Source organism: Leuciscus leuciscus (assembly GCF_965113295.1).
Source record: "Leuciscus leuciscus genome assembly, chromosome: 3".
Classification (NCBI taxonomy): domain Eukaryota; kingdom Metazoa; phylum Chordata; class Actinopteri; order Cypriniformes; family Leuciscidae; genus Leuciscus; species Leuciscus leuciscus.
In genome coordinates this window covers 10,212,590-10,240,478 of record NC_138727.1, presented here as the reverse complement: position 1 = coordinate 10,240,478, position 27,889 = coordinate 10,212,590, and the positions used below count along the sequence as shown (strand labels likewise).

Genomic DNA, 27,889 nt, shown 5'->3' with positions numbered 1-27,889 from the left:
CATGGAGATGTTGGCTGTGTCTCAACACCTTGTCAGTTGCCTATTCAGAGAGCTTACTAGGTTTTGAACCACGTCCTTCTGAGAAAAGTATTTTGTTTAAAGGTTGCTTTTTTTTTTATCTCAGGTGGCTATTCTGGGTTCGATAGAAAATAAGCTCAATCGATAGCATTTGTAAATTGTAGTAATTTGTCACTTGTTCTTTTTCTTAAAGGAAAAATCAAGGTTGCAGTGAGGCACTTAAAGTGGAAGTGAACGTGGCCACTTTTCGGAGGATTTTAAAGCATAAATGCGAAGCTTGTGATTTTCACACTTTCATTCTTTTGTTAAAACTTGTGTATTATTTGAGCTGTTTATTTGATAAATGACATTATTTAAGGTCATTTAAGGGTTTAAGGTGTTGTCATGGCAACAAAGATGTAAAAAAGGTTATTCTGTAAATTTACGCAGAAAAGGTTAGTAAGCTATTTATTAATTTTTTTACACACATACTGTTTACACCTTGTGGCACTAATTTTGAAACGGAGTATTTTAACGTTTAAAGATTTACATGCCTTTCCTTTAGCCCAAACAGTAGAGCATAGCGCTAGCAACACCAAGGTCATGGGTTTGATTACCAGGCAAAAGAAGACCTAATAGAATGTAAATGTGTACCTTGAAGAAAAGTCTCTGCCAAATTGATAAATGTATACCACAAGTGCTTTCGGTTGAGCTTAACTCAAAATATTCTTTTGAATGGAGTTTGTTATATTTAATTAAAGTTGCAACTTCAACTCAGGTGTTTATCCTTAGCAAAAATAAATTCCTATGGGTTGTGTATGATAAAAACATGCCTTTTCTGATAGAGCATCATTTTATCCAATGGTAGAATGACACGAAGACTCTGCAGAAGTGGATGGCAGAGGTCGATGTTTTCCTGAATGAGGAATGGCCAGCTCTGGGAGACGCGGAGGCTTTGGAGAAACAGTTGGAACAGTGCACGGTGAGGACAGTCTTTATTTATTTAGCTATAAAAACTAAGTTTGTATTCCAAAACTTGGAATAAAGCTCTAGAGCAAGATGTGCTAAAATAAAATAAAAAGTGATCCATAAAATTCACCATTGTGTTTCACGAACATGGCCCAAAAATTAAAATTCAGAAGAGAGTGTTTTTTATGCAGAGGCAAAGCATAGCCTAAATGAAAGCATTGGTCTGGAAGAGGAAGAACTGTTTCTCATTAAGATGAAATCTGCAAAAATATGTTGTTGGGAGACCTGCTAATATAGCCGCAGCGGTGGTTGAATAAGCCGTAAAGCCATTGGGACCTGACTCAGTAAAGACCCTGTCTTCTCTTTTCAGGCAGTGGCAGGAAATGATTTTTCATATTACTAGTCGTTAGAACTGTAGCTTAAACATGAAATTATATTTCTCAAATTGCAGTTCAATATTTTTTCTGCCCTATGGTAAGTTAGCTGTGATGATGGTGATGGCTTTGCTTCTATCTAGTAGAATTGGGTCAACGCATTGCTGTGACCTGTTTTAAGGATGGCCAAGACCATCTATTTCAAACATTCTGTTATGATTTGCCAGGCTCTGGTGAATGACATCCACACCGTCCAACCAAGTCTGAACGGGATCAATGAGGTGGGACTGGCCTTGAAGAGGGAAGCTGAGACACAGTTTGCCATCAAAATACAGAAGATGCTTGATGAGCTCAATGCTCAGTGGGAGCTCATTTGCAAACAGGTAATTAACATGCCACATGGGCTTATGGTGCATTATACTAATTAATTACGAAAGTGAGGTACAATTTAGTCATCTTAAAAAGCCCACGCATACCATTTTCGCACCTAGGCAATATCCAAGTGAAACTTTTTGATGTTATTAGAGCATTTCCTGCAGTTTCAGGTAGACGTTGAAGCAAAAAATAACTGTATTGTGGTTGGTCCTCAGGCTTATGCAAAGAAATCTGCCCTGAAAGGAGGGCTGGACATGACGGTGAGTTTGAGGAAGGAGATGCAGGAAATGCAGGAGTGGATCACTCAGGCGGAGGAAGAGTACCTGGAACGAGACTTCCAGTACAAAACACCCGAGGAACTTTTTAAGGCTGTGGAGGAACTGAAGGTTTGTTCTTCAGTGGAAAATTTCGTTGCTCCGAAAACATAAAAACAAGTTGTCAGTAATGTCTTAAATATGACAAATTGGATAAAGTATAATAATCTGGAAAAGAAAACAGAGAAACAATTGTTGACATTCACTAAGAGTATAGATTTAAAATGATTCATTAAAAATTTATATGGATATCATATCTTAGATAATTTGGTCTTGACAGAATTTGATAAATAGATATGTAATCTTAGGGTAATTTTGCTTAGGAGAAAAATCTGAGAAGGAAACAAGCAAATGTCTCTATTTGTTCTTTTTTTCTTTTCTTGTTACTGTCCTAGAGAAACCAATTGTTATCTCTTTTATGATATTGCTTTTCTATGGGTGTATCTTGAAGCACTTTCAAAAAACAAAACTTGAAACTTGAGGAAAATATCATATTTATTCTTTTTCAGCAAAAGGTCACTGAAAAGGATATCTTTAACTGTCAGAAAGTAAATATTATATGGACTGTTTTATATTAGATTTTCACTTTTTGCAACCCCCTTACAAGTCAAACTATGTATAATACATATACACTGTAATATTATATAGTTTACGTGATATAATAAACTATATATAAACTATGTATAAAATATACACAAACAGCTAAATATTACATTTATGGTCAATTCAATTCATTAAAACATTTTATTTCTATGAAGTACTGAATATGAGTTGAATAAATTGTCAAAATTTTGATATTTTTAATTGTTGGATACTGTCGGACCATTGAGGTGGAACAATCAACATTTTAAGGGGAGATAAACCGTGTTTTTCTACTTTTCATGCTGTGTTAATTTTATGTTTGATAATAGCTTATCTAACACATCTAATCTCACTAGAGAACATGGGATTTGTGCCTTTATTTCTTTTAAGAACAGTCTAGGGACTATTTGTACCCCATTCATTGAAAGTGTCAAGACACCAAAGTTTAAAGAAATGCATGTGAGAAGAAAGTGTCGGAGAAGCTCCCGGGAAAGTGTTCTAGCTGTCAATCTGCTATCATGATAACTGAGATATATTCATTTCCTAACAAGTGCCGTCTCAGTGCAGGGATGCATTTCACCTCCATGTGATCCTGTTGCTTTGTGCTTTTTATGAAGTAAATGGGGCAAACTTCCCAAGTTCAACAGTGAACAGCAGGGATCTTTCTGTCTTGTATTCTCTCTGCTCCAGTGCCAAGCTTAGCTTAACATTGGAAACAGAGGCTTAAGAGAATGCTGATGTTCACTAACCTTGGTGGAAACATCTGAATGCTCACATAATCTCCTCTCCTCTTTCCCACTCAGCGGGCTCAAGAGGAAGTCCATCAAAAGGAAACAAAGGTGAAGCTACTGACGGATAAAGTCACCAATTTCATTTCAAAGGCTCCTCCCGTGGCCCATGATGCCCTGAAGGCAGAATTGGATGTTTTGACTTCTAACTACCAGCGACTGTGCAGCCGACTCGATGGAAAATGCAAGACTTTAGAGGTGAGCTTGATATTGTGCCAGTGATGGGGTTGCGCTCAGGAAGCCAGATAGTGTCTAGTTCGTTGGCATTTATTCATTTGGCTGATGCTTTCATCCAAAGCAACTTAAAGTCCTTTAAGGTTTACATTTTATCTCTCTGTGTGTGTGTGTGTGTGTGTGTGTGTGTGTGTGTGTGTGTTCATTCCCTGGGAATCAATCCTGTGACTTTGATGTTGCTTGTACCAGGCTCTCTCAGTTCAAACTATTAATGTGGTTCTTCTAACATTTGATCAAATTCTCAGGACACGGGCCCAATGTTATATGTTTGATTAACCACACGCATCTCTCCATTTCTGTTGGCTGTTGTAGGAGGTGTGGGCATGCTGGTGTGAACTGCTATCTTATTTGGAGTTGGAGAATGCCTGGATGGACCTACTGGAGAAGAAACTTGATGAAACAGAAAGCCTTCAAGGAGGTGTAGAGGAATTAGAAGAAGCTTTGACTGTGAGTGCTTAAAATCTTTGAGATGAACTTCAGAATTAAAATGAGACTGTTTACTAAAACAGGAATAATTTTGAAAGCCAGTTTGCTATATTAAAAGAATGTCGTTTTTGATCTGGTCCTCACATGAGGATATCATGTGGCTTCAGAAACTTGGAATACTGTGCATGAATCATATCGCCTGTTTGTCCTTTTTATTGCTTGATGGCCTGTGGTCCGTGAACCGTTGCTGTTAAAAGAACTGCAAAAATAAATATCCTTTTGTGTCATACTGGAAAATAAGAGCATATAGGTTTAGAATGACATGAAGGTGAGTAAATGATGACTCCATTTTCATTTTGGGTTAGAGTTTGACTTGGAAAGGTCACTCTGTCCCAGAGGATTGTTTCGAGGTTGTTGTTTTTTTATTGTAGGACACTGACTTAAATGCCATTTTCATTGGAGTTTCCACTTTGTCTCCAGACATTTCTCTTAAAGAAAAAACATCTCTTATAAAATTCTAGTGCGGGGTTTCCCAAATGGGGGGTTGTGAGGGAACTGCAGAGGGTTTGTGAGTTGATGAAAAGCTAATAATTAATTGACTGGAAAATTTAAATAAATAAATGGGACTGAAACCGCAGTTCAAATTGCAATCACAGTAGCTTATATGACAAAATGAACACATGAATTTAAATAAGATTAAAATAAATAAATGTGACTGCACAATTAATTGAAATAAAACTGAAATCACAATATATAGGTTATATATAGTTTTACATATAGATATAGTTTTTATATGAGATGAAATGTCAAATCGCAGTTCAAATTGCAATCGCAATGTATGACAAAATAAATGTAATATACATTTTTGGGCCAACACTTGAAAAAAAAATGAAATATTTTATCTCTTACTTGAATGTCATGACCATTAACAGACCATTAATATTTGTTAAATTGTTCAAAATTTTTTCTTATTTTACATCTAAGGGTTTGGCTAAAAAAAATTTTTGGGAACCTCTGCTCTAAACATGCAAGATTACCAAGGGGTCTTTTAATCAGGAGACTGAAAAACAAAAAAACAAAAAAAAGTTGGAGACTTTAGCAAAACATTTAGTGATTTAGTGTTGTGTACATTTAGTTTAGCAGACACTTCTATATAAAGCTATTTGAAAAATGAGGAATGCTACTAGAACAGACTCCATTTGCTGCCTAGGAGAATATTTGAGATATTAAATAGATCTCATTTGTGATTTTTTTTTTTTTTTCTTCTTTTCTTTCCTACGAGCTAATACATGCACTAATGATGATAAAATAGTCATACCAAAAATTTTATCTTGCGTCATCACCATGGAAAGCATCTTTTATTGAGTTTTATGTTGAAAACGACATCTAAATCATTGGTATTAAAGTGGTTTCTCATTCCCTCCAGTCCTTAGACACAATGATTAGAGAGCATCCTGAGTATAACCGCAACCAGATCCGTGAATTAGCCCAGACCCTTATGGATGGCAGAGTCCTCGATGAGCTCTTACACAAAAAAGTGGAGGACTACAACACACGCTGGGATGAACTAATGCAAAGGGTAGGAACTTAAAATGATTCAGTTGTATTGCTGCGGCTGAAAACGTAAGTATATTCATTGGATTTTCTCACACTTTGATTCACTTCCGCTTTCTGATGCCAATAACAGGCTTTACAAAGGCGACAGCAGCTGGAGAAGAGCCTGCAGTGGGCCCAGGAGAACGACAAAACCCTACGCCTTATTCAGGACTCTCTGAACACCACAGACCGACATTTGACTGCTTACATAGCAGATGGCATAGATGCTGCACAGATACCTCAGGAGGCACAGGTATTCATAATGGCTCACATATGGGACAAATAAACATAATTTACTTATTTATCATCTATCTATCCATCTGTCCGTCCATCCATCCATCTGTGTCTGTCTTTCCATCCATCCATCATGTAGTAAAAATGTAAGGACTTCAGTGATCACAATATTTTTATCTTATTTAACAGAAAATTCAGACTGAGTTGAATGGTCATGAGACGACTCTTGATGACATGAAGAAAAAGGCTATTGAGGTTGACGCATCAGAGAAAGTGATTGGAGAAATTGATGCAACATACGTAAGAGTCACAGATCATATAATTTCAAAGTAGCTGAATTTTTGTCACTTTGCTGGATCCTTCCTTCATAAATGCATTCATCAAATAATAAGTAATCAAATACCTATTAACAAATGCCTTTTTTTTTTTTGTGTGTCTGTTCAGGATAAACTATTTCAAGTGAAAGGCAAGTTCCGGCTTTTCCAAAAGCCAGCCAACTTTGATCAGCGGTTGAGGGAATGTGAGCGAGTGCTAGAGGAGGTGAAAGTGAAGCTGGGAGTGCTGAGTATTCGGAGTGTAGAGCAAGAGGTTGTACAGTCACAGTTGGAGCAGTGCATGGTGGGTAATGTAGGGTACTTGGTGTTTTAATAGCTTTTTATTTTATGAATACATCAATTGTTAATGCATGAAATATTATTGTGGAAATTAACTGATTATTTTATACTGTATGAAATGTATTTTGTTCATTTATCTATTTAATAGTAGTTGCAGTTTAGTTTTTGCCGTGCTGCAATATCTTATTTATGGGGAGTTTTAACACATTTTCTATTTCCCCCATTTAGAAGCTTTATAAGAATCTGAGTGAAGTGAAATCGGAGGTGGAGACGGTGATAAAGACGGGAAGACAGATTGTGCAGAAGCAGCAGACAGAGCAACCCAAGGAGCTGGACGACAGGCTGACGGCTCTCAAACTTGCATACAATGTTTTGGGTTCACAGGTAAGGGATGCTAAATGTAAGACATCTACGGTACCAATAAATAATCTACGGATTGTATATTGTTTGTATTTTCCATTTTAGAATAATAGTAATGTCATCAAAACCATTACACATCAAAACCATTACACATTATACTTATTTAAAGTATGGCAATTATGTAAAAATAATTGAAAAGTATCTTTTGTAGATTAAACAGTTTGGGGTCGGTAAGATTTTATTTTATTTTTTAAAGAGGTTCCATTTATGCCGAACACTTGGCTGATTTCCCTTAAAAAATATTTACATAGTGGATTAAAATGTCAGACCATTTGAGTTGTCAGTGATTGGTCAGATCGTCTCATTTGTCTGTGTGCAGGTAACAGAAGGAAAGCAGGAACTGGAGAAGATTTTAAAGTTATTAAGAAAGTTTAGGAAGGAGGTCAACAGTCTGACAGAATGGCTGGCAACTACTGATGAGGAACTGACGCGCCGGTCTTCGGTGGAAGGGATGCCAAGCGATTTAGATGCAGAGTTGGCTTGGGCCAAGGTGAATGAATACACAACATTGTTTACATCTAAAAGAGTTCACTACTCATTAAAGGAATAGTTCATCCAAAAAATGACAGTTCTGTTATCATTTACTCCCCTCCATGTGCTTCCTAACCCATTAGCCTTTCTTTTCTTAGTGGAGCACAAAATTAGATGTTTTGAAATATGTTTATGTTGCAGTCCATACAATGAAAGCATACAGTAAATAAATTGTATTTGTCATTTTTGAGTGAACTATTCCTTTTAACATGGTGAAAAATGTTTAAACAAACCTAAATTGTTAGTTTATTAGCAATGCTGCTTTGTTTTCAAGAAGGTGTGTGTAAAAAAAAGAAAAAAGAAAATACATATTACTCCACATTTGAAATGAAAAACTCAAAACAACCAATTAAAACATCATCTTTACCACCCAGGCGACGCAGGAGGACACTGAGCGCCATAAGCCACAGCTGAAACTAGTGAGGGAGTTGGCACAGACCCTGAAGGGTTTACTTCGTAGCCAGGAGAACCTGATTGATGACAAGGTCAGTCTGCTCAACTGCAACTGGATCGCGGTGACGTCACGGAGCGAGCAGTGGCTGAAACTCCTGCTGGTGAGCAACCGTTCATAGCAACCATCTGACCCTGTTCTGAGTCATTTCATTCTAGGCAAAATATTTCTTGTGCTAAATATGCCCTGCAAGGCTAAATTCATTTCCTTTCAATTTCACATCTCCATATTGTTCCGTTAAATCCAGACGGCGATTTCTGGAGGCGGCAATAATGTTATGAAACTGTTAAGCACATTTATCTCCTGCTCTTCTTTATTACCTTTTCCACTTCTTGCTTTCCCTTATCATTTATCTCATCTTTTACGTCTTTGACTACATTTTCTTCTTGTTCTACTTTGTAAATAACTCTATAAATATCTGAGGGACAATACATCAACAGATGAGGCTTGGCCTCGAAGGTATAATGAAACGATTAAAGAAATAGTTCACCTAAAAATGAAAAATCTCTCTCTTTTCTAACCCACATGTCATTCTAAACCTGTATGACTTGCTTTCTTCCATGTAAGACAAAAGGAGAAAGTCTGTGGATTTTGCTCTTTTCCATGCAGTTGAAGAGAGACTGATGTTTTCAAGCTATACTCTAAATCTAAAAACGAGGATGCAAAAGCATCATAAAAGTGGTATATGCACTGTATTTCACTATAGTTATTACTGAGAAATATCCAGGGACAGAAAAGAAAGTCATACAGGTTTGGAACAAAACAGTGAGTATAAAATGACAGAATGTTCATTTTTGGGTGAACTATTCCTTTTTAATTCAATATGAAATTTCAAAAACCTGTTCCTGAACATATTTCCTTGTGCTATCCACTGAAGCCAAATGTCATCGCAACTCTTCATCTGCTTTTCAGGATTATCAGAGTCAAATGAAAACTCTTGAGCAGAACATTTCTCAGATCAACACCTGGATGGATCGTGCTGAAGATACGCTGGACGAGATGGACAGCCAGGGCTGCATTGAACACGTCATTAAGGTCTTCAGTAGCACATGACAGACACTCACAATGAGCTGTTGCAATTTACAACCAACCGTTCTCCATTATTGAGGACTAGAGATTGTTTTATGCAGCCATACTTTTGCATCAAATTAAATCAACAGTTATCCATCTTTCTAGGGTAGTAATGTTTTGATGGCTCATTAATTGGAAGCAATTTGCAGCAAATAAATGTCTAGATTTGGCCATTAGGGAGAACAAAACAGACAGACACATAAAGAAAATAGTATTTTAATTTTATAAAATTGATCATTTCTGTTGTCCTCTATAAAGTAAATATAATTATCTTTTATGTCATACTACCAAAATATTTATATCTGTACATTTGGTTTTTGTGCATTTTGAAGTTTAGAAAGTTTACATGTACACATGAATTATAACTTCAATAACAAAAATAAAAAACGATTTATTGAACAGAAAAATGTAGGGCAGGCCTTGATTTTTATTTATTTTTTTAACACTTGGAATTGATTGAATATATATAGTATATGTATTCAAAATGTAGCACACATAATTGATGTGTTGTTATTTTGGGGGTTTTATTTCAGGGTTTGCGGATAGAGCTGGAGGAGATGAAGGGGAAGGTTGAAGCGGTGCAGGTTCTGGCGGAGGACCTTATAAAGAACACAGGGGAACACAGTAAAGCTCAGGTGAAACCGAAGCTAGAACAGCTCAACCAGCGCTTTGACATCGTCGCAAAGAGGATTTTAATGGGACAGGTAGTCTTATGAAAAGCTGTATATCTGATATTTGTATACATATAGAACACATTTACATAGGGCCATGGTGGATTTTAATCTGATTTCTCTCCCTTTGTTAATCCTAAAATCATCAGTGACATTGTCTTATTAAACCACTTAGAAAATAGAATTTTTAGTTTTTTTTTACTTTTTGTATATTGTTCATCTTTTTTTTTTTTCAGGCCTCCTCTCAAGAGTTAGACGAGTACCACAGACAGGCTAATATATGGCTCCAGGTGCTGGACGAAGAGATTAAATTAGGTGAAAGTCTAAAAGAGGACGATTTCCTGGAGGATGCGGTAAGAAAATACTCTCAGCTGTTTCTTTGGCTAAAATTAATTTCTGTCATTGGAACCGCACGAGCAACGAAAGGCTGAAACAGCCTCCGAGCTTTCGCGTAAAGATCTCATGACAAGAAAGATAATGAGTTTCAGGGAGTGGATCTGGTTCATGAGTAACAAATGCTGGCACAGTACATCACTGCATTACTTCACTGCAAATTGTCTGATAGACGGATGTACGGACGATAGATAGATAGATAGATAGATTGATAGATTGATAGATAGATAGACAGACAGACAGACAGACAGATTGATTGATTGGCTGATTGATTGATTGATTGATTGATTGATTGATTGGCTGATTGATTGATTGATTGATTGGCTGATTGTTTGTTTGATTGATTGATTGATTGATTGGCTGGCTGATTGATTGATTGATTGATTGATTGATTGATTGGCTGATTGATTGATTGATTGATTGATTGATTGATTGATTGATTGATTGATTGGCTGATTGATTGATTGATTGATTGATTGGCTGGCTGATTGATTGATTGGCTGATTGATTGATTGGCTGATTGATTGATTGATTGGTTGATTGGTTGGTTGATTGATTGATTGGTTTATTTTGACATTTGATTTGATATTTTTCTGTGTTTTTCTTTCACAGGGCATAGATGAGGATGCGCTAAATGAACTTTTCTTAAAAGGAGAAAATCTCCTCAAGAGAGCTCCTTCCGGGGAGAAAAGAGAGGCCGTCCGTGAGAAACACAACCTTCTTCATGACAAATATGACACTCTAAAGGTAATTATTGAGCGTGTTTACATGTCAAGTACACATTTTATTCGGAAATAAGGCCATGAGAATGTATTTACAAGATCTTGACATTAGGCGCATTGCATTTCATTGAATTTAAATGTTTGTTCTTTAAGTACTGCATCAAATATTATGTAACTGGCCATACTGTGTAATTTTGTAGTAATGCAAAAGCTCTTAATGTCTGGTTGATTATACATTACAAATTTTTTTTTATTGTTTTTCAGTAAAGCTTTCTTAAAACAAGACAAATTTACTTAAAAGTTAAATAAATGCATTATATAATTTTGTTTTACCCATTTAAAATCAAATCTTGTTTTAAGCAAATATCTAACACAATTTTGTGAGGTTTATGCTTAAACCAATTTGACTGGCTTATTTTAGATATATATTCTGTGACAAGTGCATTCTGGATTCTATGTGATTTTTATATAGGATTGAAGATATGTTCCTGGATCAGTCCTTTATTGGTCCTGAAACAACATTAATACCATCACCCAATCAGATTTTAGGCTTAGGTATTTGAAATATTTCCAAAATGAAATACTGCACTAGTGAATTCTTGTAAAAATGAATAAAATAGTTGGTAATAAAGATAATTGTATGGTCAAGATTTAACTCCTGCGTTTTGATTCAAGCCACTCTTACAGTAGGAGTGACACATGGTCAAAACTTAAGGTTAAAAAATTGGCTAGTTTCTAGGGTAGTTACAATCAAGCTATGGAGTGTTTGGGCTAAGGTTGGTGTGTAAAACTTTGGTAAATCATGTTTTGCTTTGTGGCAATCAAGTGGACATACTGTATAATTTTTGACGTATATAATAAGTCATAATATGTTCATTCTGCGTTCATAGAATCTGAGAGCCCTGAGAAAGAAGAAGGCCCTTGCTCTTGCCCCGCATTGGTATCAGTTCTGTAAGAAAACCGATGACATGATGCAGTGGCTGGACAAAATTGAGAAGACCGTAGCAGAGCTTCCAGATCCCCCAGAGGAGCCGAGAGTGAAAGTGAGAGCTAACGTTTCTTTACTGTAAACACTATGGGTCTTTAAATGATTATGTTCTCCTCACCAGGGATGTTTTTAAACAGTATAGAGGTCCCTATCCTTCCATCTTAACAAGTTTAAGAATATTTTAGGACTGTACACTAAAATAATTGGATGTTTTCTATCAGGCAATCGGTTCTGAGATTGAACATCAACGTCCAAAGTTGGAGGACTTGCGTGGACTGGGCCGAGTGCTTTCAGAGGGCGGAGCTGGCAAGCTTGTGGAGCCCCGCCTCCTCCCGGTCAATAAACGCTGGGCAGGGCTGGACGTTAAATTCAATCAAGTTCGCCACAAAAATGTAAGTCTGCTCTTAGTGGTTAAAAAAGTCAATAGTAGGAAAAAGAAAGTAAATCTTAACAATGCATATTTTAAATATTGAAATATTGGAGAAAATTGTCTGTGGTAAAATCAATGTAATGTGTCCTAAAGGGACAGAAAGGAAAAAAATTAGAGATGGGAGGAAAAATAATTTATCAATGCTTTTGCGTTCTTTCGCTAATGTTTTTCGTTCCCCTGAGAAACTTTGGATTTGCTCTCAAAATGTTCCATTCCCCTGAGAAACTGTTTTGCGTTCCCACAAGAAAGTTTGTGTTTGCAAAAGCAAAAGCATTTAAATATATCATTTCATATTTTTTTCCCTTTCCATGTCCCTTTAGGGGCTCCATAATAATGGACAGTCTTTAATGAGGGATTTGTGAAAATGTTTTTTTTTTTTTTTTTTTTTTTTTTTTTTTACATACATTTTTCTTATTGCTCTTCATTGCACAATAACCTGTTTTTACATCAGAGTAAAATAGTCGAATTGAATGAGACGCATTGTTCTCCATCCTTGTATGTGCAGGAGCTGCAGTTTTTGCTGCAGTGTATCGCTGACAACGAGGCTCTGCTGAACTCTCCTGAGCGCTGGTCTGCAGCATTCATCAACGTTTCTCAACAGGAAAAGTGCCTTAAGGTTATATCATAAACCGTCTCATTTCTTTGAATGATTTTTATTAGCCAATGCATTTTTGTGTCCATGAGCTGATTCAGTCTATTATTGATTTACTCATTATCTTTACATGAACAATCTGTTTTACCACTGAAACAGCAGTAAAAATAGTCAAGTCACCTTCATTTATATAGCGCTTTTAACAATACAGATTTTTTCAAAGCAGCTTTACAGTGATAATATGAAATTAAAGGAACAGAGATTGTTTTGGCTTTACAGCAGCTCTAGAAAAAAGTTATTGTCCAGCTATACTTTTAATGCGTTCTGGCCGTTCATTTGCACGACAATGGTGTTTGGTGGCTCGAGAACGCAAACGTCTTTTTTTACAAAGTGACATCGCCAAATTACTTGTCTGGCCTGCATTAAACAGATATTTTAGTACAGAAATAATTTAAATGCTTTAATATTTTGTGTCACGTGATTCAGGAGGTTAAAGTGAATCTGGATAAACTGGAGAGTCCAGTGACAGAGGCTTTGGGCAAGGGAGCCACTCTTCCTGAGGAGAGTTTACTGGTCCAACTGCTCAGAGCCAACTGGGAAAACCTTAAAAAGCTCTATCACGACAGACTCACGTAAGGATGAATGACATCACGCTGTTGTAATTTGCCAATAGCAAAATAGTGTGTGTTATTCAGTCGGTGAATTGTTCAGAAGAGTTTGTCTTTGTATAAACTTGAATTATTTTCTAAGGTTATTCTACATCTTTCTAAATGCACTGTACCATATTACTTTTATATCTATTACAGAAACATGAATGTGATTCTGTATGTGCATGCATAAGAATATATTTTCTTTTTTGTTAACGATTTATTAATATTTTGAATTATCTTTTATTTTTATATTTTGTGTTTTTCATTTTTATTTTAGTCATTTTTATGTGCTTGTCATTTTATTTCTATTTTTCAGTTTTATTTTATTGTAATTTTAGTACTTGCAAAGTACTTAACTTATTTTATTTAACTTATTTTTTACTTAAACTTATTTTATTTCAGTTAGTTGAAAAGATCTATATTTAAATTGTTTGTTTTTAATCTAATATTTATATTTTATTTCAGCTTTATTTAAATGAACAAAAAAGATTTTTTATTATTTTCATTAAAAAAATAACAGATTAAGTATAGAACGCTACCTACTGGTCATAAGTAGAGAAGTCATGCTAAATAAGCTATCAAATAGTCCATATTAAGTAAAGAAACCACAAAAGTTAGATTGTTTTTATGTGCTTTATAACTAAACAATATGTGGACATTAACTTTTTACCCTAATAAATTTTGCTGTTTAAATCAGAATATAGATTTTTATTGCTTTTTTTTTTTAGAACATACTCTCAATATTTATTTTTTTTGTCTACTTGTGCTGCTGTCCAGACGCCTTGAAAAATCGAAGAAATTCAGCGAAGAGCTCAAAGGGCTTGATGATTGGCTCACAAAGGCTGAGAGGACGATTATGAAGTATGAGCAAGACCCCATTAATAACAGGGACCATCTCAAGGTAAACATACATTTTACAATTTTATAATTTAATTATGATAATATATACAAATTAACAAATTACATTGTATATAATACTATATTAAAGAACTAGTTCATCAAAAGATTTGCTGATTATCACTCACCCCATGTAAACTGGGTAAACCCAGCCTGATCTGTCGGCGATTTGATTTCGCCCTGCAGCTCAGGGTCGAAACCTGTACATTTATCTATCCTGCTTCCTTTACAAATTTGCTGGAACCAATCACAAACTGGCTTATCCACCTGGCACGTTATTGGCGGGTTTAATCCAATCCAATTCCAGAGCCGTCACGGCTCTGTCCAATTCCTTTTAACCTCTCGACGATGCTTAATGGCTTCTTTTTAGCAAACAAATCGCTCGAGTGGGTGTAAATACCACTAACTTTCATGGTTTTTTTTTGCATAACCTGCAAAAATCACTCGATTCCATTGCTGCTTCTGCAAACCGCTGATCAACACATTTGGTTACACATTTCCTGCCTTGAGTTTTCGCGTAGCTCTGCAAAATACGTCACCCGGATCGTTGGTCTGATTGGTTGAAGGACTATCCAATTGCGTACTGAGTCATTTGAACTATGCCCGTTGATCACGCCTCTTGTGCAGTAGAAAATTCATAGCAGACTCCCCAGACCAATGTTCATGGTGAGTGAAACTCAAGGTTCTGGTGATAGCCAGACTACACCCCATGGCCATCCAATATGTAAATTACTTTCTTTCCTCACCCGAAGAGAAATGAAAGTTTTGGAGGAAAACTTTCCAGGACTTTTCTCCATCGAATGCAAGTGAATGGTGCCCAATATAGACCATTTTTGACAGTACAAAATCCATATTTAGGCAGCTTCAAAGAGCTCCATACGAATAATCTTCTCTTGTAAAACAATCCGTCATTTTCAGATTAAAAAAATATATATATATACTTTTTAACCACAAATGCTCGCCTTGGTTCAGCTCTGCAAAGTGCGTTCACGAGACATGCATGTTGGGAAAGGTCTACGTTGGGCACCATTCACTTGCATTAGATGGAGAAAAAAATCCTGGAATCTTCAGCTGAGGAAAGAAAGTCATATACATCTTGGATGGCCTTGGGGTGAGTTTTATTTTTGGGTGAACTATTGAGCAGAAAGTATTACCAGATTTTTAGGCAATACAGTATGTATGTTATATTAATGTTAGATTAGTTATCATGTTAGATTAGTTTTCAGACCATCTATACTAAGACTTTCTACTTTCCCAGGAGCTCCAGGGAGAGTTTGAGAAAAAGGAAGCAGCAGTGAAGGGGCTCAATGCGCTTGGGACAGATCTGACTCCACTGTGCAGTAAAGACGACAGGGACCATATTAAACAGCAGCTCGCCTCTATCAACTCCCGCTGGGCCAAAGTGTCCAACCAGCTTGCTGAGATCAAGAGACGGTTAGTAAAAATTCAGGGCATATTAATGCAGGCAGCTTATGAGAGAGCTGCGCACGTTTGAATACCTTAGCATAATTCAATTTGAGCAGCAAACACCTACATAATTGCCCTCTTTTGTCCTTATTTTGAAGGAATGCATTAACATGGCTGCTGTGTGTTTTAGGTCTGCCGGGGCAAAAATTGTTCTTGCCGAGTTAAATGAAGACATTGGGGAGTTTCAATCGTGGCTGGATGCTGCAGATGCTGTAGCTTCACTTCCTGTAGAAGCAGGTCACAAGGAGCAGCTCAGTGCAACATTAGAAAAAGTGAAGGTAAAAATCAGTTGCTTAAAAAGATGCAATTAGCTCACACATGGGTGAAAAACATAGCTTTTAGCTCCATATTAGAATTAAAATTCTCCCATGAGGCAAATCACCAAAAATGAGTCACAAAGAGAAGCAGATAATTAATATGTGTGTGTGAAAATCTTCAGGCCCGGGTGGTGGAACTGCCGAGCAGAAAGCAAACTCTTCATCAGATCAACAGCAAGGGCTCATCTCTCCCAGCTGATAAAGCCAAACCATTGGAGAAACATTTGAAGGTTATTAACATGCAATGGGCCAAGGTAATTCAAATAATTCATTTCCTTCTCTACTATTGATCTTACTGGAAAATTAAATTCAATGATTTTGTGACCTTAGCATGATTAATGCAAGCATAATTTCAGTTAACGGCCTAATGAGGACATTATCATTGAGTCAGATCGTAGTCAGATCCCTGTAATCGTAGATGTTTTCAAAAATCAGCTAGAATAATAGCATACCTATAATACACTAAGGTGAGTCTCTTACCCCATAACATAGTGTGTGTGTGTATATATATATATATATATATTAGGGCTGTCAAAAGATTAATCGCGATTAATCGCATCCAAAATAAAAGTTTGTGTTTACATAATATATGTGTGTGTACTGTGTATAATTATTTTGTATATATAAATACACACACATGCATGTATATATTTAAGAAATATTTGCATACATATACTGTATATATTTATATATAATTTATATTATATATAAATATAATATTTTTATATATAAATTACAAATTTTTCTTAAATATAAGCATGTGTGTGTATTTATATATACAAATTTAATTATACACAGTACACACACATATATTATGTAAACACAAACTTTTATTTTGGATGCGATTAATCTTTTGACAGCCCTAATATATATATATATATATATATATATATATATATATATATATATATATATATATATATATATATATATATATATATATATATATATATATATATATATATAATCTAAACAAATTAAATCAACAAATATGATTCATATTCTTTTGGTTTCTCTACCTAATATATTTAAAAATTACAAATGCAGTGAAAATACTGGCATCGGTATCAGCGAGTCCAAAAAAATGAAAGTATCTGTATTTTTATTTTATCTTATTTTATTTTATTTTATCTTATCTTATATCTTATTTTTTTATTTTTTTATATAAAGATTTTAAAAAGGGTCAAATCATAAAAAAAAAAAAAAATCTTTTTTTATATCCCAATATCTCTTTTGATTTTGGGGTAAAACATGACCTGGACATGTTCTAAACAGGTTTTTTAAGTGATTTATTGAAAAGAACTCTTTCTCTCCTTCAAAGGTGTCCACTGATCTTCCTGAGAAGCAGCGACAAATCGAGGATCTCCTGAGGGATTTGTCTTTGTACCAGGGACAGCTCTCCAAGCTCTCAATTTGGGCTTCCACTACAAAGAATCAGCTAGAGCAGTCCCCTACTGCAGTAGACCCAAAGGTAATCTCACAGATGTGAGCAAGCACATATGTAGAACATACTGACCACAGTCTTGCACTTTATGCTGTAATAGCTATGGGTGGTGTAGTGGTAAAAGTTCAGGGCTGGCAACCATCATGTTGCTGATTTGATCCCTACTAGAAGCAAGAATGTTGGTTATTCAGTTCAAAGATTAAGGAAACTTTGTTCTTTTTAAAAGTGTGATGTGACCTTTCAATGACCCAAGTCTTTGGTCTGATTTTGCACAGTCTCTCAAATTTGTACAAAGAGAGTCTTTCAGATGACATAGGCTGTGTCTTTTCTAGCATTCCAGCAACTGCTTCATAGTTTTATCTGCTCCCATCAAGGCAAAGGTTCCGCTTCCCTAGACATGGAACTAATAGGTTCAGGAAACCATTTGTTCTTTCAGTTACAGAACTTGTGAAAAAATCGGTACACATGTACTTGTGTGATTTTGAATTGTTTGCGGCTGGTTTCGCTCTGATTCTGTTGTACTCAACTGATTATTTATTGATTATTTGCACACTGGTGCATGTTGTCACTTTATATTGTTCTCAAAACCCAATCTTTGTTTCTTGTTAATGGTGCTTGTCAAGGCAAGTATAACTATTACTATAGATCCTTTTCAGGGTTAAGGGTATTTCAAAACCATATTTCAGGCCAAAATCAAAAGAACGAATATAAAGGAGAAATCTAAATCTAAATTACAAAGAAGAATACACTGTATTATAGTGCTAAGAATACAATGACTATAGCCACTGAGAATAAAGAAAAGCTTCAAATTAAAATGTTTAGATGCTTTACTTAGAATTTAGTGGTAAATGTGACTGTCATGGTCATTGAACATTTACTGTGCAAAAATAAAAAGGTGAAATGTGACCTAGACATTCATTCATTTATTTATTTATTTATTTATTTATTTTTAAAATAGATATACCTAGAGCTAGATTAATCCTTGAGGTTTTGTTGTGAATTTCTTTTTCTTATTTTAATTTTGTGTAGATTGAGGATGATGTAAAGGAAAAGAAACCAGCAGTGGAAGCCATTTTGTCCAAGGAGAGACCTCCATGTCAACCAGAGAAGGTGTGTAACCGACCACAGTATCTTTAGATATGATCTCAGAAACACTATGACTATGATATTAGATTATTCTGCACACTTCCCAGTGGTATCTACCATAACTGTACTGTAATGCAATATATCAGACTATATCAGTCTATCAGCTTCAAGGCATGCAACTTTATTTAATATAACTTTCCTGGATTGATGCATTCCAGGGGCAGTTTGATGGCCTCAGTGCAGATTGGACATCCATTCAAGTTCTCCTCAAAGAGTGGCGAAACAAATGTCAACTCGCAGGTGTGATATCGTGTAATGCATGATGATTGAAGCTACAATAATATGCTATTAAAATTCATGAACATCTCATGTTAGTCATAATGTGATGTTAGACATCTGAAAGTCTGAACAAAAGATTTTTTTTTTTACTTTCCAGCCGTAACATTGACTGGTAGTGCAGCAGGAGATGCAGCCCTTGATAAATTCAACAAATCCTGGACGGAGCTTGATGATTGGCTCACTCTTTTGGATCACATGGTTCAGACTCAGAGAGTAATGGTCGGAGATCTTGACGAGATCAACGACATGACGGTGAAACTCAAGGTCAGTTTATGCCGTCATCTTGCAGCTCTTTATCCATATCCGCAGAAAAATACTTGCTGTCCTGCAGTGGATATATTGTACACTTTTGGAACATTTTTGTCTTTTCCCTAAAGTCTACATAAAATGTTAGTTAGCATCGACTGCACATTATATGTTAATGACCTCTTTTATGATTGTCTAGCCTCTTTGCATTTGAAATGAACAGCAGAACTTTATCATTTTTAGTTATTCATTCACGGAAAATACTGTTAAATTGATTGTTTTGATTGTTTCATTAATGTAATGGTCAGAGGGAAGGTGACGTATTGGAAAAGCTATTTTATAAATGTATATCGAATTGTATGTAATTGTATATTTGTATATATTAATATTGTTCAATTAAATACATTTATTAAATAATTGAATTAATTAAATTGTAACATCAATTAATAATATTATAAGTGGATATATTAAGATATTATGTGGACTAACATGAAAATATATATGTACAATATGACTGACATGAGACCAGAAGATGCCACACAACCCTGTAGTAAAGACCTCTGTGTTGTGACTATCTTACAGTCAACACTGCAAGACATGGAGCAAAGATTCCCACAGCTGAACAAACAAATCACTGCGGCGCAGAACCTGAAGAACAAAACCAATAACCCTGAGACACGGGCAACCATTACAGAGCGCAGTAAGTCAGATTTGCCTCGTCCATATCCATATCCTCTTTCAGTGATGCACTTTATTTGTGGTGATATGAGGGTGTCAACATTGTAGCAGCTTGATCTCTGAAAAAATGCAGAAATTAAACAATGACCGGTGCCAAGGATTGTGTCTTATTGGGCATCTCAAGGTCATATCATTATAAGACAGCACTACTGAACACAAACTACAGTATGTTGTAAGGCAAACGTGCATATAAAACTGTATTTGGTTAACAGAATCAACCAATCAATAATATATTGCTTGATTGATTTGATTTATTATATTGTCTTTATTTATTATGTCTATTATATGAACTAAGATTGTTTAAGCCATTTTCAGAAATTTTCCTTAGAAATATTCTCTGTTATTTCAAGTTGAAAAATTGCAGGCACATTGGGAGGATTCCCACACCAAGCTGATGGACCGGGTCCTTCAGCTGCAGAACATGTATAAGGACTCCAGTGATTGGTTGGAGGCCAGAAAAAAGGTGGAGCCCCTCATTAAGAAAGCCAATGAAAAACTAGAAGGCTGGAAGAAAATTTCGCACAGTGTTGATGATTTAAAAGGCCAAAATGCAGATGTCAAGGTAATGTAAAATAAACACAATATCTATGACTAATAAACTGATTCAGTGTGCTTGTATTCCTTGACAAATCTTTAGATGAATGCATGTGATTTGATTAACACAAATAAACACTATATTATTTTATTGCAGCAACTTTCTAAGGATATACAGCAGTGGCAAGCTCACATAAATGTCACCAATGAGCTGGCAAACAAACTATTGACCCTGTATGCAGATGACGACACAAGCAAAGTTAAACAAATGACTGAGAGCATGAATCTGGCTTGGGCCAACATCAATAAGCGGTGAGCTTCTGTTTAAATCTTAAAATTTTCAGTATCACCAACCAGTGGAGTGGCATATAATAATGTTTTCATAGAAAGGAAGTATTTATGGCGTGAAAATAATGCACTGCTGACACAGTAAGGGTACATAAGAGGTTATTTCAAATGCTTTTTAAGGTTCGATTGCTTTCAGGAGAATCCTGCAGCTTGATGTTTGAAGCATTTAGCAAATTTACCAATCCAATAATAACCTTTATTTAATATTGAAGTATATTAAGGTACTAATTTAACAACTTTATTTCTGTATAACAATGAAGTCATTACCCTTTTCAGTGTAGGGGACAAGGAGGCAGATCTGGAAGCTGGACTACGGCAATTGCAGCATTTCTACTTGGACCTGGAAAAATTCCTGAATTGGCTCACTGAGGCAGAAACCACAGCCAATGTCTTACAAGATGCCACATTTAAGGAGGGACTTCTGGAAAACCCTGCCACAGTGCGGCATTTATTCGGGCAATGGCAGGTATATGAGCAGTATGCATACTGTATACGTAACAGCAGTTTCCACTCCTCTTTTAAAGCATGTAGTCACTCCGCTCCAGCTCCAGTCCGGGTTTTCCCTTTTCTGCTAGCCACACTCACTGTTGAGAGAAACCCTGCTCCACAAGTTACCTATCTGAAGTTCTTCACAAACATCTGTGCACAGTATAGAATTTTTTTTTTTTAAAGTAAGCTACTATTCACTTGTATAAAACATTCTACGCTGAATTTCTTTTGTGTAGAAACTATTTTTATTCGAAAATTGCTAGTAAGTTTCACAATTAATTACAGAAATAGCAAGTAACACATTGAATTAAACGTGAAATTTTGAAGTAGAAAGACTAAATAGTAGTATTTTGTTTTATTTACAACTTCAAAAACGAAATTTCAGTGTGTAATGTCATCCACATGCAACTTTTCGGAATTAAAATACAATACATTTTATTTTGAGATATAAATATGGCACTCTTCCTTAGATTTAAACAGTTCTACAGAGTAGTGTTTGATGCGGTTTTATTTTTCAGGGGTTTTAGGACATAAACATTATAATGAAATTACAACAAAAAAAAGAAGAAAAAGTGAAACCCTTTGGAGTTAGTGATATTTATCAGGAAGGCTGATGAAACTGACGGGTCCATTGTCCAGGTCGGCCGCTGCTCACTGGTATGGGAGATATGTGCGTTTGGCAACGGTGCAGAGACGCAGTTAAATATGAAGAGGCAGACAAAGACGTGGGCTATAAAGAGAAGCCTCTGTTCTCCCAGAAAACCATCTCTGACCCAGTCATCGCTCGCAGTGCCCACTCTCGCCTCAAACAACAGGGCCAGTGTGCCTCCGCCACTGGCATTCTGCAGCTCGTTTCATGTCGCATGTAGACACATGGTCGCAGAATACATTTTCTCGCTCTCATCCTCGCGATGTCCCTTTCTCCCTGGTTTTTGCCTCGCGTCAGACACGTCCACATGGTTGGGAATTTAAAGGATTGTCGCTGTTGACAGTTTTCGATTCATTTGATGTCGCTCATTCACTGGATATGTTGCACAGGAAGACATATCATGTTAAGGTTTGATCTTCACTGTCAGCTTCACAGTTGCTTCGTGACTTTGGATTTGTTTGGCTTGCATTATGACTGAATGAAATTAGTTTATGTCTTCTCAAACTAGGGGAACCAAGCACTTAAAATATTGTTGGAAGACATAATGAACATTTTTGGCTTGTTAACAGTATTGTTAGTATCTATTCTAAACTAATGCAAAAGCTTATTTTTGTTAACATTTTTTTTTTTTTTTGCATTTGCATTTGAATATATCATTCAGTTATAGTGATTTGTGAAATATGGTGAGAGAAAAAAAAATTCAATTTAAATCATGAATTTTGAAATATTGCTATAAAATATAAATGCTTAAATATAAAAATATAATGTATAAAATTTAGTGTACATTATTAATTATTAATAATTTAACATTTAAACTCCAAATTAATGTAGAAACAACAGACAATTGCCTGTTTTAAATATTTATTTATTGGCATCTTTTTTTCTTTTTTGAAAGAAAGCCAGTATGACGATACCAATACTGCTACTGATGTATCTATGAAATTGATTTTTTTCCCTCAGTTTTAGCATTAACTATAAGCATTCAGCATTATGTATAAGTATAATTGAAAGCTATCAATTTTAACATTTATTAGGTTTTAGAAAATATAACAACTTTTAACTTTTAAAGTGAATTTAAAACAATCTTCACCTAAACCTGTTATAATAAATGGCACATGTACCTTTGCCCTTCAATATAACAAGTTATTGTTTTCGTTGTTTTTGACATATGTAACCTTGTAAATGTGCTTTAAGATTTTCAGGTATTGAAAACGAAATATTTTTAATGTGATTAATTTTTTCAGTTTAACAGCTGTTAACACGTTAATTTTGACAGCACTTTTATTATATTATATTATATTATATTATATTATATTATATTATATTATATTATATTATGCAAGTGTTCCTGTTTAAAATAAACTGAGAAAAACATGTTCCAAAAGTATGTCATGTCACCATGTAACAAGTATCCGGGGAAGTATAACTCTTTCTTGATCTGTAATCACATAGTGAACTGTTACTTGGATGTCTGTGATCTCTTTTAATCCTCATAGGATCTCCAAGCAGAGATTGATGCGCACGGGGAGATGTACCATTCATTAGATGAAAATGGACAGCGTATTGTGTCATCTCTGGAGGGGACGGACAATGCTGTGGTGCTACAAAAGCGGCTTGATGGCATGGGGCAGCGGTGGCATGAGTTGTGTAACAAAGTTATGAGTATAAGGTAAGACCAATTAATCATCTATTTTTAACCTGGGGAAAATTCAAGCAGAGCAGAAATGGGCTTTGAAAAAATTATGCGATCATATACAAGCCCCAGGCCTGTCTAATGCTATATGCAAATCACTGCAATTATTTGACTTTATATTTAAAGTATAAGCCTACTAGAACATTACTCAAACTTAGGGTGTAGATATCTATCTATCCATCTGTCTGTCTGTCTATCTATCTATCTATCTATCTATCTGTTTGTCTATCTGTCCATCTATCTGTCCATCTATCTGTCTGTCTGTCTGTCTATATATCTGTCTGTTCGTCTGTCTATCTATCTATCTATCTATCTATCTGTGTCTGTCTATCTGTCTATCTATCTATCTGTGTCTGTCTCTCTCTCTGTCTGTCTATATATCTATCTGTGTCTGTCTGTCTATCTATCTATCTGTGTCTGTCTATCTGTCCATCTATCTGTCTGTCTGTCTATCTATCTGTCTGTCTGTCTATATATCTGTCTGTTCGTCTGTCTATCTATCTATCTGTGTCTGTCTATCTATCTATCTGTGTCTGTCTATCTATCTATCTGTGTCTGTCTCTCTCTCTGTCTGTCTATATATCTATCTGTGTCTGTCTGTCTATCTATCTATCTATCTATCTATCTATCTATCTATCTGTGTCTGTCTATCTATCTATCTGTGTCTGTCTCTCTCTCTGTCTGTCTATATATCTATCTGTGTCTGTCTGTCTATCTATCTATCTATCTATCTATCTATCTATCTATCTATCTGTGTCTGTCTATCTATCTATCTATCTATCTATCTATCTATCTATCTATCTATCTGTCTGTCTCTCTGTCTGTCTCTGTCCATCCATCTGTCTATCTATCTATCTATCTATCTATCTATCTATCTATCTATCTATCTATCTATCTATCTGTCTCTCTGTCTGTCTCTGTCCATCCATCTGTCTATCTATCTATCCATCTATCAATCTATCTATGAACACCTTACCACATAGCAACACCCTGGCAACTACCTAGAAACAGGTTCGCGTCTTTTGCCCCACTCATATTTTCAGAAAATGTAAAAAATAATACTTTCACATAATGTCTTAATTCATCCAGCCACATTTCCCTTGGTACGGGAAAAAAGCTGGTAAAAGCTTTTTTAATTGTCATGCATATTCAAATACAAGATGTGAAGATTTCTCAAATCTCCACCTTTATCTAGCACTTTCTTTGTTAAATTCAACTGTGGTGTGACAGTATAGTGCTCTCTGGTGGTCTCTGTGATTTAACACTTGGCAGTATCACACATCTTACCATCCATACGACTCTTTAGGCCGTATCTGGATACAGGTGTGGATCAGTGGAAACACTTGCACATGTCCTTACAAGAGCTGCTCAACTGGCTGCAGTTGAAGAGGGAGGAGCTAGAACAGCAGAAACCAGTAGGGGGCGACGTGCCGACCGTGCACCAGCAACTCCTTACGCACAAGGTGAGACTAGGACGCGTCCTCTTCGCCCCTCACTGAAAGCATGAAGAGTGATTTATGCATTCTGTCTTTCGTTGTGCCAAAGTGTGATCATTATCGGAGTCTGTTCTTGTTAAATATTTAAACAGATGGAGATGATATCTTGCGTAGGAGAGGTGCAAAGTCCCCTTGTCTCTTTGCATGGTTGTGTGGACCAATTAACATCTGCTGATGGCCATCAGCTGTCAGGGGCCGCAGCAAACAGGATGTGGTCATGAAGTAGTTAGTGTAGGGGAGCACAGAGAGCGTGTTGCCTGTGACAGCTGAGTCACTGTCACATTCTACAGGTGCAGTTAACTGGGAAGTAAACTGGCATGTGTGTAGGAGTCTCAGTAGAAACGTAATTGAACAAAGTTTTTGCAAACTACTAAATAAATTGGCATTGCTGTGCTGTGTTTGTCTGAGAAAACCTCGGGTTTCTTTTTCTCTCAAACCTGGAAATATATTGAACAGAACAGAAAAAGTTATGATATAAATGTTGCTTTTGAATTCAATTCACGTTTATTTGTATAGCGCTTTTAACAATTCATATCGTTTCAAAGCAGCTTTACAGAAAATGCATTTTTCTACGTTACAATTAAGAGTGATCTGTTATCAGGTGACTGTGTCAAAGTAATGGTCATATTGCAGAAATGCACAGTTCTAAAATAATACAAATCATGCAGTTAGCTAACGTCATGTATTCATTTAAGCACGTTAAAGCAATCATTACATGTTGCGATAATGATTACAAAAATATGGAAAAGTTGGCAGTTATGTATAAGCACATTTTTGCACTGAACACGTGAACTCAGTGTTACAAAAGGTCATATGTGTCCATTGAAGCAAAGGATACCTTTTGGATCATTCTCAAATCATGCTGGATAATGTGATCATAAGGGTTTTTCACAAACTTGTGGAATTCATGTTTATTTTTTATTAAAATTAGAAAAATGTATAACAAACATTTTCACTAATAGTAAATAATAAAAAAAAGTATGGAAAATAAATAGAAAATAATAATGCTTGCTTCAATATCTTGCAATTGGCTTTACAATACTTTTGGCTGCACTTTATTTTACAGTATGTTTACTTAAAGTACTGGTTAATATAAGGTAACTACATGGGTTAGGTTTAGGGGTAGGTTCAGGGTTAGTTATTACCCAGTTATTGCAATTACTATAATAAGTACATAGTACGTTCATAGGGAACAGGGCTGTAAAATAAAGTGCTACAATACTTTTAGGTTTAATGGTTTCGAAAATGTTTTAGTGTTTGTTTTGCTCATAAAAACAACATTGAATGAATAAAATGTGCCCACTGATAGTGTCACATGCGGCAGTGTCATTATACGTTTATAGTATTTATGAATATTGAGTTGACTTTTTATTTATATGTTTTCAATTTAATTTAAATAATTATTTAATAATTACTAAAACTTTAGTACATTTTTTTTATGTGATTGACATTTTATTCGTTTTTGATTTTAGTACCTCAACTTAAAATGATTTCAGTTAGTAGCCACGGGAACATTTCTAAAGTAGATTTTTAACGTTTTCATCTGATATTAGTATTTTATTTGATTTCAGCTTTAAGTCAAGTACCAAAATTGATTTTAGTTTAAGGCATGTGGTGTCTGTGTTGTTTTAGTACCTGGGTCTCAAAAGGAATTCTCCAGTCCATGTAATGATGTAAATACAGACACAAAATGAGTGATGATCACAGTTTGTATGTGCCCCGAAAATGGCTGAAAGACAGTAAGCAGTAAAACTCTCAGACCAAGATCACTAGAAAATGAACACAAACATTGTAACAGCACTCTGTTAATTGCATTAGGTTGCACTGATATTTGTGAATCCAGTGCATTCTATGATGAGCCTTATTTGCATAGGAAGGAGGCATGTTTGCCCAGGAAAGAATGACAATGGCTTGATTTAAATATGCATGAGGAAGCACTATACCAGAAAAAAAATAGCACCTGGTTAAGTTTGACTGGAGGGGGGGTAGACAGTATGTGAATAAAATGCAGGTTTTTGCAGGATTTAGTGCTAAAGTTGCACAAATGTTCACCACTCTTAGTGACATTTAGTACTTTTGGTAGCAAGTCATTGTGCTTTCACAGGTCTTCAGAAGAGAGTTGGGTGCCAAAGAACCTGTAATCAATGGAACACTTGACAATGCTAAAACCTTCCTTGCCGAGATGCCTCAAGAGGGTCTGAAACAAAGGCCTGGACAAAAGGGTATGAAGTCTTCTGCACCTACACATATGCCCAATACAATAACTTACAGATGCTCTAACCTGTATTTCACTTTGTGTGCTGCCCAGATGTAAGTCCTGAGGAGAGGGTTCAAAATGTGGGCCGCATATTGCGTAAAGAAGTGGAGGATGTAACGGTTCGCTGGAAGAATTTGGGTGCAGCTGCTGTTGACTGGCAGCAACAGCTGGAATTGGCCATGGAGAGGCTGATGGAGCTGCAGGACGCCCAGGATCAGCTGGACTTCAAGCTACGGCAGGCTGAGACCGTGAAGAATTCTTGGAAGCCTGTTGGGGAGCTGGTTGTAGATGATTTGCAAAACCACATAGACAGAGTAAAGGTCAGTATCCTCTTATCCCTTATTAAAAAAAAGCTTTTTTGGACATGTACAATGGCAGTACCATGGTATACTCTGAAGCAACTTGGATTAGCATGTTTTTACTGTGGTATATATGTTTATTATTTTAATCTTTAAGCCTTTGGGCCA

The 27,889-nt window shown here is 35.7% G+C and overlaps 1 protein-coding gene across 5 annotated transcripts in view; it reads left to right on the top strand.

The window, feature by feature from the left end:
• dmd (dystrophin) overlaps positions 1 to 27,889 on the top strand; it is a 105,594-nt gene that overhangs the window by 35,573 nt on the left and 42,132 nt on the right. For 4 of the 5 annotated variants that reach the window (XM_082163602.1, XM_082163604.1, XM_082163603.1 and 1 more), the window contains 36 exons: positions 866 to 979; positions 1,568 to 1,723; positions 1,931 to 2,101; positions 3,415 to 3,597; positions 3,946 to 4,080; positions 5,486 to 5,638; positions 5,747 to 5,908; positions 6,079 to 6,189; positions 6,334 to 6,507; positions 6,732 to 6,887; positions 7,243 to 7,413; positions 7,829 to 8,008; positions 8,818 to 8,940; positions 9,510 to 9,680; positions 9,884 to 10,000; positions 10,653 to 10,787; positions 11,653 to 11,805; positions 11,972 to 12,142; positions 12,686 to 12,796; positions 13,259 to 13,404; positions 14,200 to 14,323; positions 15,578 to 15,753; positions 15,917 to 16,064; positions 16,226 to 16,357; positions 17,425 to 17,574; positions 18,577 to 18,657; positions 18,852 to 18,933; positions 19,070 to 19,236; positions 19,801 to 19,918; positions 20,307 to 20,518; positions 20,648 to 20,802; positions 21,115 to 21,304; positions 23,473 to 23,645; positions 24,976 to 25,132; positions 27,270 to 27,387; positions 27,474 to 27,742. In XM_082163602.1, the coding sequence (XP_082019728.1) occupies positions 866 to 979; positions 1,568 to 1,723; positions 1,931 to 2,101; positions 3,415 to 3,597; positions 3,946 to 4,080; positions 5,486 to 5,638; positions 5,747 to 5,908; positions 6,079 to 6,189; positions 6,334 to 6,507; positions 6,732 to 6,887; positions 7,243 to 7,413; positions 7,829 to 8,008; positions 8,818 to 8,940; positions 9,510 to 9,680; positions 9,884 to 10,000; positions 10,653 to 10,787; positions 11,653 to 11,805; positions 11,972 to 12,142; positions 12,686 to 12,796; positions 13,259 to 13,404; positions 14,200 to 14,323; positions 15,578 to 15,753; positions 15,917 to 16,064; positions 16,226 to 16,357; positions 17,425 to 17,574; positions 18,577 to 18,657; positions 18,852 to 18,933; positions 19,070 to 19,236; positions 19,801 to 19,918; positions 20,307 to 20,518; positions 20,648 to 20,802; positions 21,115 to 21,304; positions 23,473 to 23,645; positions 24,976 to 25,132; positions 27,270 to 27,387; positions 27,474 to 27,742 (5,445 nt within the window). Of the gene's footprint in view, positions 1 to 865; positions 980 to 1,567; positions 1,724 to 1,930; positions 2,102 to 3,414; positions 3,598 to 3,945; positions 4,081 to 5,485; positions 5,639 to 5,746; positions 5,909 to 6,078; positions 6,190 to 6,333; positions 6,508 to 6,731; positions 6,888 to 7,242; positions 7,414 to 7,828; positions 8,009 to 8,817; positions 8,941 to 9,509; positions 9,681 to 9,883; positions 10,001 to 10,652; positions 10,788 to 11,652; positions 11,806 to 11,971; positions 12,143 to 12,685; positions 12,797 to 13,258; positions 13,405 to 14,199; positions 14,324 to 15,577; positions 15,754 to 15,916; positions 16,065 to 16,225; positions 16,358 to 17,424; positions 17,575 to 18,576; positions 18,658 to 18,851; positions 18,934 to 19,069; positions 19,237 to 19,800; positions 19,919 to 20,306; positions 20,519 to 20,647; positions 20,803 to 21,114; positions 21,305 to 21,351; positions 22,385 to 23,472; positions 23,646 to 24,975; positions 25,133 to 27,269; positions 27,388 to 27,473; positions 27,743 to 27,889 lie in introns of those variants that run through there. The other variant, XM_082163606.1, reaches the window with a different exon arrangement.